The 12,464-nt window shown below is 43.5% G+C and overlaps 1 protein-coding gene across 9 annotated transcripts in view; it reads left to right on the forward strand.

The window, feature by feature from the left end:
- Nucleotides 1–12,464, forward strand: part of rims1a (regulating synaptic membrane exocytosis 1a) — a 124,709-nt gene that overhangs the window by 37,608 nt on the left and 74,637 nt on the right. For all 9 annotated transcript variants that reach the window (XM_086165134.1, XM_086165075.1, XM_086165099.1 and 6 more), the window contains exon 4: nucleotides 4,033–4,044. In XM_086165134.1, the coding sequence (XP_086021260.1) occupies nucleotides 4,033–4,044 (12 nt within the window). The remainder of the gene's footprint in view (nucleotides 1–4,032; nucleotides 4,045–12,464) is intronic.

Here is a 12,464-nt window from a genome sequence, read left to right on the forward strand (position 1 = left end):
GGTGTATGGATTCCCAAGGAAGAAAATACTAGTAAGATTGAGCAATTTCGTAGTAAGATTGAGCAATTTCGAACAATCTAACCCCTCCGCGTGGAATGCAAGATCGTCTTCAAGATTGTTGCCAACCGCCTCACAGAATACCTCCTGAGGAACAGCTTCATAGATATTCGGTGCAGAGGGGAGGTGTTCCACGCACACCAGGTTGTTGAACACACTGGCATAGTAACTCGACTCATCAGAGAAGCTCGAGAGAGCAAGAGTGCTTTGGCTAGACCAGGCTAATGCACATGATTCAAACTTACACACTAGTGGGAATGGCCCTGACAAAGTACTGTGTCCCGGAGAAGGTCCAAAACCTCATCCTTGACTATTACAACAAATTCAGTCTGATGGTGTCCTCTGGGTCATCAACATCAGTATGGCACCATCGGAGAAGAGAATCATAAATGGTTGTACGATTTCAGTATCCCTGTTTGCATTAGCCATGACAATGTGACATTGTGAAATCAGCCAAGGTATAGTGCAGAGGCCCGTTGTCCAAATTCGGCACATGACAGCCTCCATTCAGGGCTTACATGGGCGACCGAACAGTTACCACAACATCTAGGTCTTGGTAGGTTCTTCGAGGTTTTGAAAGGCTCATGGCACGAGCAAGAATGAGTTTCAAGTCCTGGTTTCTGGTCATCAGAAAGATCAAGGTGGCAAACAAGTTCCACTTGCCTCTGGAGGATGCGAAAATTCTAACGGTGTCTGAGAAGCTGATTAAGAGCTTGGGGACTTGGACCTGAGGAACACCCCATCTTGCCAGTCAACCAGCACTGACCTCGGCGCTTGGCCATGGACAAGTCAAGACTTCCCAGGAAATTCAAGGCCTGGATATACCAATGTGGAATCCTGCCCTGGCTGGTCTGGCCTCTTCTGAAATACAAAGTTCCAGTTTCCATCGTGAAGACCTTTGAATGTAAGGTAAACCACTTTCTGCACAGGTGGCTGGGCTTCTCACGGAGTCTCAGACTAGTGGAGGAGTTCAAGGTGACTATGGCCGGAGAAGTCCTGATCTACTGAGACTCATGTGACACCAAGGTCCCTTGGTGTTCTGACCTCAGCGGGGGCAGAGGTCAGAACGGGTAGGATATGGCGTGCCCAGGAAGCGGTCAAATGAGCTGTGGCAAGGCTGCGGCACAACATCCTTCTGGGAATGGTGGCAACCTGGCGAGCTGGGCTTGGGAGTACCACTACACCTTCACACAGCACACCCAAGGGAAAGGAGAGGCATGTGATAATTCAAGCTGAGGTGTTAGCGGAAGAGGAAGAAACTCGCCTCAGTAGAATGATGGGCATGAGTAAGCAGGGGGTCCGGACCAAGTGGGAACATACAGTTGGCCACTAAATCATATGGGCAGAAATGTGGAAATTTGAGCCGCTCTGCTTCAAGTTCCTGGTCTTGTCATTGTATGACGTCCTCCCAAGCGCTTCCAATCTGCTCACATGGGGGCTGGCGGACTCACCTGCCTGTCAACTCTACCTGAGAAAGGGATCCATGGAGCATATCTTGTGCTGCTGTTCTAAGGCTTTGGGAGAGGGGTGGTACCGGTGACGTCATGACCAAGTCCTGTGAGCAGTAGCAGATACCATCTGTACTGGCATCAGGTATAGCAAGTTTCGACATCCTGCAAAGTGCTCCATATTTTTTGTTTGTGCCGGAGAGAAGCTTCAACCTCATCCAAAGACCCAGAGAGGACTTCTCTCAACAGCAAAAAATTTGCAGTTCCAGGTCAACTTTTCAGTACAGTTGAAGTTCCCAGACACAATTAAATCAACCACACTCAGGCCTGACATAGTTCTGATGTCTGATGGAAGATTGAAGAGGATGTAAGAAGCACAAGAGAGAAAGAGGGCTAAATATGCGCGTCTGGTAGTGGAGTGTCGGAGGTAGGGGCGGAAGGCCTGCTGTGAGCCTGTTGACGTAGGGTGCATTCATGACACCGAGTCCTGGAACTCTTAGGAATCCTTGGGCAGCAGAGATGACGAGCCACCAACATCTTGGAAGCTGCTGAAAAGGTTTCCTGGTGGCGAGTGGCACAGTTAGCTACCTGGATACAGGTTTGGGCCTGATCATCCCCTTCTGAGTCACCTGGGAGAGGGTGTCTGAAGATAGATAAGACCTGAAACACCCAATGATGCCATGACGATGTGTCCAGGTTGCACCGCAAGGTGATCAATGCGACTTAATAACACACATGCACAAACAAGATTAAACTTTAATGCCAGTTTTTCTAATGGATTTCATGTTGACATTTCACGCTTGTATTAGCAAGTGTATTTGCAGTCCCTATGTCCTCTATTGTAAGTCGCTTTGGATAAAAGCGTCTGCCAAATTTAATGTAATGTAATGTAATGAACAATATGGAAGATATGATCTTGTAGAAAATCAACATTTTATAAGGACATATGTTTGTTGTGGGATTCTAAGAGTATTGAAGGGTTCTGTTCACATGGCCCATTTCCACCTACAAACTTTAACCTACAAATTTTCCTCATATATATTTATGTTTTTTGCTCCTGTTTGTGGCAGCAAAAGCAAATGACAACATTCAGTGCAAAAAAAAAAAAAAAAAAAGATTAGTCAAGACACAGTTGGTGATCCAATAAAAACATTGAAGCTATTTTTGTAATATTTTGGTAGAGTTTGTAATGCTAATAGATGATATCTATTTGAATCAAATCTTAAACGGATGCTACAATGCTATCAGCTAGAAAGCACCCATTTCAGGAGATAATTAGGAGTCTTAAAGAGGACTATTGACTCTTTTTCATAGGTCATGTAGGGACATAAACCATTCAACCTCTCATTCACAAGCCAAAGAGATATATACCGTATTTTCAAAACTGTAAGGCGCACATAAAAGTCTTAGATTTTCTTCAAAATGTGCGACGCGCCCTATAGTGCAGTGCGGCCTGTGTGCATAGTAGAGAACACCATGAGAATGTTAGAGGGGGAAGTGTGGGTGTGGATTGTACATAAAACCCGCGCCCTATAATCAGGTGCGCCTTATGTGTGTGTTAAATTCAGTAATGGCACACATAACTGAGACTGCGCCTTTTAAGTGCGATGCGCCTTATGGTCGTGAAAATATGGTAGCCATGAGGTACTTTGGGGTCTTTACTCTACCCACTGCATGTTTTTGTACTTTGGGAGGAAACCATTGAACCTGGAAGAAACCCATGCAAACAGGGAGAATGTGCAAACTCCACACAGAAAGGCCTATTATATTTATAGGTTATAATTATAGATTATTATAATAATATATATCATTCACTATATATATATGCATATACATACATACATATTTTGGTAATGCAATGAAATAAGAAATTAAAGTGAGGATCACCTAATAGTGTGAGTAGCAAGGGTATTTTTCCAAGACTATTTGATAATTATACAGGTATTGCTGTCCAAGAATTCTATGGAACTATCCTGTCTTTTGATCTATTACTGTTGTCACTGTCTAAATATGGGCGTATTAGTCAGAATACTGAATGTCCGGCAGAGAACAGCTGTTGTTGGTCTTTTTCTTTGTGTCGCGTCAAGTGAAGAGATTTGATTTATCACATCGTATCCTCAATACTTCAGAACTCTTGCAAATCATAATATTTTTAGAATGTCTCCAATGCGTCATAATTAATCATGAGGTTGAATCATTTCCAGAGGAGCTAAAGGTGTGGTTTAAATTTTTTTTTTCCTCCAAAATTTGAACTTAATGTGCAAAGCATCGATTCTAGAGTGTCATGTAATAGAAGAATAGTTCTGTAAAGAATGACAAAGAAACTTTTTGTATGTGACATTCTCTCAACATGACAGTCAATGAGAGAAGATGACTATCATCTTAATTGCTGGGTAAATATTCCCTCAGATATTACATTAACATGTCTTAAATGAAGTCGTTATTAAAGGTTCACTACAGGATTATTGCCTTACTGATATTCTGTGTCTTCTCTTTCCCGACACACGGCTGGCTGACTGGGCTGCAGGAGGACAAAGTGGTGAGTGATGTGATTTCTCTTTTCAGACAAACCAGCTTAATGACTGGGTATCTTTGTGTGTGTGTGTGTGTGTGTGTGTGCGTGCGTGTGTGTGAGTGTATGTGTGTGTGTGTGTGTGTGCGTGTGTGTGTTTGTGCTTCAATAACAGCCGAGTAGGTTCCTTTAAAATTTTCATGACTAAATAATCGTATTTTTATTCATTGAATTCATTTCTATTTATTTTTCCTATTTATCTTATTTTTATTTTATATTACCTATATTTGTACTTTATATACTCAAAGATGATGGCTTTGCTCCAGGCTGCTATGCTGCCGCTGTGTGCCCTCCAATTGCCCACTGGGGAAAATTTTCTGATTCTGATTCTAATCGAAAAAAAGAGATACAAATTTTGCATCTTTATCTTGGCTTCTATTCCTATTCAGGATCATGCAAAGGTCAAGGTTCTTCCAACCACACGGGTAAACAGACACTGGCATCGACAAAGACCCATAGAACAGACTTTAGGTTTCTGGAATGTGGATCAGTTGTATTTGTAAATATAGCACAGATACTTTGACTGTAAACACTTCTGTTCAAGGTTCTGTAGGGTCTGCTGTCGCTATTTGAAATAGCAACCAGTATAATTGTTCAGTGAGCTCCGCGGGGAAATGTAATGCTTATGCCAAGCTGTGCACAGGAAGTACCAACTGTATACCAACAACAGGCAGCCCTGATAACTAATTAATTTTCACTAGTTATAAATGCTTTTTCATCCATCACAATTACAGATCCTCTTCACGACAGGATTATGAAATCGTAATTGATTTTAAAATGTAGGTATGATGGCATATTTAACTAATTAGCAATGTCTGGACTTAAAAAAAAAATAAAAAAATAAAAAAAAAATATATATATACGTATGTATATATATATATGTATATATATGTATGTATGTGTGTATATATATATATGTGTGTGTGTTGAGTCAAGATGCTGCAAGAAAGAATATTTAAGAAAAACAGTATGTAATTATTTTGGTAATCATATTGGTTGACTGTCACCAGTTACTGTATACTCTTTCACTTATGGTTTTACTTTAAAACTGATGATGAAGCATTACATATTTATAGCAGGATTCACATGCATGATTTTGTAAGAAATCATTTCAATTAGTGCTAACCACTGCTACTTGGTAATGCACTATTTGGTTGGTAATGTTTCCCTCTTGTTTCGCTTTTATTGGCTGTTGTTAGGTTCAGCTAATGTGACTTTACTCTCTGCTTCACGTTAACAGATTTTGGTCCAGTTTTCTTTCGAAAACCATTTCCGATCCAAAATTTAAAACCGGGCTTTCTCTAAATGAGCTTTTGACAATTACCCATGCAACATGATTGTTAGGATAAACAAAGTCCAAAAAGCATCATTGCCTTTTGACTGATTTTTTTTTTTTTTTTGCATTTCGCACTGCCTTTTTTAAAAAAAGCCAAATTTTTTCTATAGTGCTGAAGCCATGAAAAAATGAATGTAAAAGCTTGGCAGCAATATACTAGCCGTAAAGGTCAAAACAAAGTTGAAACAACACTAGTTTGATATAAATTTTGCTTTGAGCTTGAATTAATCAATTTTACCATTTTGTGCTCTGATGGTATTTGAAGCATGATTACAGAGACTTAACATTTCTCCCTGTACGGAAATAGAGCACAGGTAAAGTAGGTAGCCTCTACACAAATCCTGCTTAAGAATTTTTCGGGTCTCGCATCACTCTTTCAATCATGAAAGAGCAACCGAATCTCTGTTGGAAGTGTGATTGTCCAAAGAGTTCTGCGGGGAGAACGCGCTTGCCAAGCTGTGCGCAGGAAGTACAGGCTGTGTACCGACAACCGGCAGCAGTTCTAAGAACTGTCCAGCTTGAATTTTGGTCTAGGAACTACCCTCCTGCAGGGGAACCTTCAAGCTTTGCCTTTGCACGGCCAGAAAGGGACCATGGTAGGGACTGGTGTGATGCAACCATCTGCTACGTGTCCCTGAGGTGGCACACTCAAAAGCAAAGAAGGGCAAGCCAACCCGGACAACGAAGTTGCCACAGTATTTATGTTCTGCATGGCAGGCGTTTTTATTTTCTCCCTGCACTGCTTTTCTGTGTGACAACCCCCATACTCCATACTTATTATTGCAAAAAGTTGATGTTTGGCTTTGAGCCCTGGAAGTCCCTCTCGTGGTGTAGCAGGCTCAAAGAGGTTGGACCTCCTGGTCAGTCCATTTCTTGCTGACTGTCCATTTTTTGACATGTCACCGGGAAACAGCTGACCAGTGAAGACTATAGTTTTTAAATATGGCGCTTTGTGGTAGAAGTATCTGGTAATGGCTGTGACTTGTGATTTTCACCAATCACGAAGCAATATCTACATCACATAATTCCAATGGAACTGTAAAAAGACCCTGCCATGGAATAGGAGCTAAAATGGTTCTAGGAATTGAGAATTGAGGTCCTAGTTCCTAATTACTATGCAGTCTGAATATAGGAAAAATTACAGAGTTCCTGAAAAGGTTGTAGGACCTGCAAAATATTCCCTCAGTGCCAAAGCAGCTGATAACCAACCACTCTCAGCAGTGTAGCTGAGCAATGACAGTAGCCATTAAGGCAAGAATATACTCTGCAAGAATAGAGGGATTAGGCTGTTTTCTTGAGGTTTGCTAGAACAAGTACAAAGCTCATTCTGACCATGACATTTTCATACATCACGAGAAACTCAAGTGCAGAAGTCCTTGGAAGTCCACAAGACGTCAACCATCGAGGGATTCTGACATAAACAACAGTGATAGCACAATTACAATGGAAGAGAGTGAGACAGTCATGTTGGTGATTACGGTGGTTAATCTGACTATAGTGCAATGAGTTGTATTGCCCCAGGATTGATTTTCGACCCAGCTGGAGTCCCCGCTCACTTGTTAAGGTATCGTCATCTTTTACGACAGACGCTCCTTTTTGCACAACGTTCGGGCTTCGTCATTCCAAGAATTACGCATGGATGTTGGCTTGAAATGAAGTCGGATTCAAGGGACTGGTAGTTAAAGTACAAACAGGATTAGGTGGGAGATGACATTAATTTCAATTTGAAGTATCAAGCAATAATTGTGAATCAATGTGCTTGCTAATTGGATGAATTGAACTGGACCTGCCCATCACTCTGCCGCATTGTCATTCAAGACAAACATAGTCCAACGATATCAGCCCCGTGGAAATGTGAGGTTAAAAGGCTGCTCATAACATCCGCCATCCTTCTTTGTCCTCTTGAAGAAAACCCTTACTTTACCCACAAGAGTTCATATGAATCATCAGAAGTGATGTTACTGCAGGACGTGTATACAGTGAACACTCCTTTAGCACCCTTCTTTTCCTATGTGGTTTTCTCAGGTTTAGAACTTTATTTAGCATTGGCTGCCATCCCCCGGGGCGGCTGCCAAGCTAACTCTTTGATGATACTTGGCTTAACTTGAAGCCCGGGACTGTCCGGGACTGATTTGGTGTGCTGTACATAGACACCTCAGTGCAATAATGACTTGAAACGACCTAAAGAAGTGTTTTGGCAGTATGTGGCGCTCATGTGGCACATGGTTGTATATCAGGACTGCAGAACAGGTTTTGAAATACTGATGGACATGGATTCATTTAATTGCTCTCTTATTGATTAATCATGCCTGGCGCAGTCTCCCCAAACTACAAATTTAATCTGCCCCCTTTTTTCACTCAAAATAAACACTCAAGGGGAAAGTGAGTGTTGGCAAGGATAATTTTGTTCCTGAATGATTTACAGCCCATCAGTGTGTTTTTAGTCAATATTGGTGTTATGCTTTTAATAAAGTTCTTTTAAAACTGTTTGCCCAGTTGCTATTTCACTTTATAGAAATTACCACTGTGACTCAGTCATTTTAGACAGTGATCAATAGTTGGATCATTTGGCAGTGGGTTTAATAAATTGCAACTTTATGCTGCGTTTTTGTTCAAACTAGCCAATCTGTCAATATCTGTGACTGAATGTTTTGCTGCTCAGCAAAACCTCATCATAAGTGACTTGAGATGGAGTTTGAGTAACTGTACTTTTTTTGTCTCTTTACTGCTGCTTTGTCTCTTCTAATATATTCAGTACGACTGGAAACCTTGTTCTAATTTGGCACCCAATATGTTTTAAGAAGCAGTTGCTGTGCCAAAAAGGTTTTCTGGCTTCCTTTGTTTTTGCACGGTGTTAGCACACCACAATGCCCCAGACACAAGTGTACTGGAGCCAATGGCTCCAAATATAATACAAAGAATGAAATTATGTTTGTGATGTTACAGAAATGTGACCTTCAAACAATTTTATCTCTCAAAACCTATATTTAGCAGGTTTTTTAGTAGCTCCTAACAATGCCTCTGCTATCTGTGCTTACTTGTACAACTTGTTTTATTTATTTCAGTGAAAAACTTTCCTTCTGTTCCGTTCTGTCAAAATGCGATGTCCCTGGGTTTTTATAAATTCTAAAGATATAATCCTCTGCGAAGTGGCTTTTTCACCTCAGAGCAAGAATGTCCCTGGTTTGATTCTAACAGGGGATCTTTCTCTTTGCAGTTTGAATGTCATTCCTGTGTCTGATTGTGTTTCTTCTCTGGTTTCCTCCCATAGACCAAAAATATTGATTAAGCCTCCATACTGCTTATGCTGCTGGACCCTATTCTAGGTGTCATTCGGCGAGCGGTGGGATACACCCTGGTCAGGTCGACTGTCGATCACAGGAGCAAAAAAAAAGAGACACACAACCGTACAACATCCCCCTCGACCCTGAGTGCTGGATAAGCAGTATAGATCATGATTCAATGAATTAATATTTATTTTCAGAACAAGCGACATCAATGCAAATACAGCTTTTGCATTCCATACCAAGGTGACGTCAAAGAAAATAGGCTAATCTTAAATTATACCCTGTGCCAACTTGCCATTTTGCCCAACCAACCTCGATTGCCCTGATCTCACTTTTATTTTTCACTTATTTAATGCCTGTTACATGTTGTCTGTTTAGCACCGTCAACCAAAGCCATATCACCATATCATTTCAAATCTTTTTCCATGGTGAGAATCCAACTTTTCCATGTTGAGTGTTGTGACTATTTCTTGAAATACAAAATATTCTGCTCCCAACAAACACTGACCCTCTCACTAGGAAAATGGGCCTGACTCCAGTTTTTTTTTTGAAACACTGCAGTTCGCTACATTAAAGATGAAGGTGACCCAAGTTCACGATGCTCTGCATTGATAAGACATTAGTGTTAACCAACAGTGAAATGAAATTATTTCATAACTTTCGCAAAATTGAGGGTTGCACATAGCATTTCGGAATTAAAAGTAAATTGTAGTTGCATCAATACACAAGGACTTAATTCAATGTTGGATTTGTTGCCTATATCAAACGTCAAATCTGTGAAATATATTCAGTCTGGGTCACATGGGAGGATGACTCCAGGAGTGGGTCATTTGAAATGCATTGTGTTTATGCTGCCTGCTTATATTTAACACAATAGTGGCAGCTTTATCAAGAACAAAACAATGAATTCCCATATATTTTAATTACAATTTTCTTCCGTAGTGTTAACAAATGTCAATCCACAAATATGATAGTAACGGGTTATAATAACCTTCCTAATTCTATGAGGTTTTTGTGGTTACTGCTGTTTTAAAGCATCAAAACCAATTAAATATGGATTTCAATATAGATAGCTGTAAAGAAAAGGAAAGAACTAATCAATCCTAATAACTGTCAAAGCTGAACGTTTTATCCATCCATCCATCTTCCCCTGCTTATCTGGAGGCAGTTCATGGGAGCAGCAGCTGGAGCAGTGAGGCCCAGACCTCCCTCTTCCCCACCACATGGTCCAGCTCTTCTGGGGCCACCCCAAGGTGTTCCCAGGCCAGCTTAGAGACATAGTCTTTCCAGCATGTCCTGGGTTTTCCCCCGTGGCCCCCTCCGAGATGGACATGCCCGGAATACCTCTCCCGGGAGGCATCCTGACCAAATGCCCGAGCCACCTCATTTGACACCTCATCTGACTCCTTTCTATGCGGAGGAGCAGCGACTCTACTCTACTCCGAGTTCTTCCCAGATGACCGAACTTCTCACCCTACCCTAACCTAGATGAGAAAACTCATTTCAGCTGCTTGTATCCACGATCTTGTTCTTTCGGTTACTTCCCACAGCTTGTGACAGCAGGTAAGGTTGGGAACGTAGATCGCCTGTAAATTGAGATTCCCCTTCTGGCTCAGCTCAGAGTCCACTTCATTGCAGATGCTGCACTGAACCGCCTGTTGATCTCTCGCTCGCTCCATCCTTACCTCACTCTTGAACTGATACTTAAACTCCTCCACTTGGGGCAGGACCTCTTCTCCAACCCAGAGTGGGCATTCCACTCATTTCTGGTTGAGCACCATGGTCTTGGATTTGGAGGTGCTGATCCTCATCCCAGCCACTTCACACTCAGCTTTGGACCGATCCAGTGAGAGCTGGAGATCATGGCCTGATGTAGCCATCAGAACCACACCATCTGCAAAAAGAAGAGACTCGATCCTGCAGCCACCAAACCGGATCCCCTCAACGCCCTGGCTGCGCTTAGAAATTCTGTCCATAAAAGTTAAGAAAAGAATCTGTGACAAAGGGCAGTCCACCTCTCGCCGGAAACAGATTCCACTTACATCCAGCAATGCGGACCAAGCTCGAATACTGATCGTGCAGGGACCGAACAGCCCAATTAACGGGGTTCGGTACCCCATACTCCCAGAGTACCTCCATAGGCTTGAGGACATGTATGCAGAATGCCGAATGCTTTCTACTGATCCACAAAACACATGTAGACCAGTTGGGCAACCTCCTATGCCCCCTATAGGACCCTGCCGAGGGTATGGAGCTGGTCCAGCACCGCTGAATTGACCTTCTCAGTGAGGCTAAGGAGTGTGATTCCCATGTAGTTGGAACACACCCTTTGATCCTCTTTTTTAAAAAGGGGGATCACCACCCTGGTCTGCCAGTCCAGAGGCACTCTCCCCAACATCCACACAATGCTGCAGAGGTGTGTTAGCCAGGACAGCCCTACAGCATCCAGAGCCTTGAGGAACCCAGGGTGCACCTCATCCACCCCTGGGGCCCCGCTGCTGAAGAGCTTTTTGACTGCTTCAGCAACTTCAGTCACGGAAGCCGCATGCAGATTGGCCTGCTGGTATCTGTTGGCTGCCTCTGGAGGCCCAAAGGCCAGAGAGGCCCGATAGGACTCCTTCAGTTTGACAACATCGCTCACAGTTGGGGTCCACCAGCGGGTTTGAGGATTGCCGCCCCGACAGGCACTGACCACCTTTTGGCTGCAGCTCGAATCTGCCACCTTGGCATTTGAAGCACGGAACATGGCCCATTCAGACTCAATGTACCTCTCTTGGGACATGGTTGTAGCTCTTTGAAACTCCTTCTGACAGGGGACTCTGATAGACGTTCCCAGCAGACCCTCACATTATGTTTCGGTCTGCCAGGTCTGATCGTCATCCTTCCCCACCATTGGAGCCCGGATACCACCAGGTGGTGATCAGTTGACAGGTCTGCTCATCACATGAGTGTCCAGGACCCATGGGTGTTGACTGACGACTTGATCAAAGAACTGTGGCCCACGTTGCGTTGGTGCCAAGTGCACATATGGACACTTTTATACCTGGTGCATTGTGTTTTTTATGGACTATCTGAGTCCGATCTGAAACCACTGCTCAGGTTCAGATTGTTCAGACTGAACAGCTGTTGAGTGCATAGCCATAAACAACAGCCAGAACCCTTCGTCCCACCTGAAGGCAGAGGGAGGCTGCCCTCTCGTCCACTGGGTTGAACCCAAACGTACAGCCACGAGATCGGGGAGCAATTAATATGACCACACCTGCCCATTGCCTCTCCCTGGGGATAACTCCAGAATAAAAAAAAAGAGTCCAGCCCCTGTCGAGGGGTCTGGTTACAGACCCCACATCATGCGTTGAGGCAAGTCCGACTTTGTCTAGTTGGAATCAGTTAGCAATTCCATGTCCCAAGAGACAGCTTCTGCAGCCAAAGGTCGGATGGGGAAGGTCCCCTGCTCTGGCTATCGCCCAGCTCACACTCCACCAGGCCCCCTTGGCCCTCCCTGTGGGTGGTGAGCCCAGGAGAAGAGGGCCCGGCTGAGCTCCATGGGTGCAGGCCCGGCCACCAGGCTCTCAGCATCAAGCTCCCCCTCCCCCTGGGCCTGGCTCTGGCGGAGGGACCCCTGTCTGGACAAGGGAAAACTGAGTCGAACTTCTTTGTTGTTCATGGGTGGTCTTCTGAGATACGCTTTTTCTGGCCCCTCACCTGTATCCTGTTTGACTTGGGTGACCGTTCCAGGGGCATAAAGCCCTTGACAACATAGCTCT

Source organism: Fistularia commersonii, chromosome 2 (assembly GCF_037954325.1).
Source record: "Fistularia commersonii isolate RoL2024-O1a breed Wild chromosome 2, RoL_Fcom_v1.0, whole genome shotgun sequence".
In the NCBI taxonomy this organism is placed as follows: domain Eukaryota; kingdom Metazoa; phylum Chordata; class Actinopteri; order Syngnathiformes; family Fistulariidae; genus Fistularia; species Fistularia commersonii.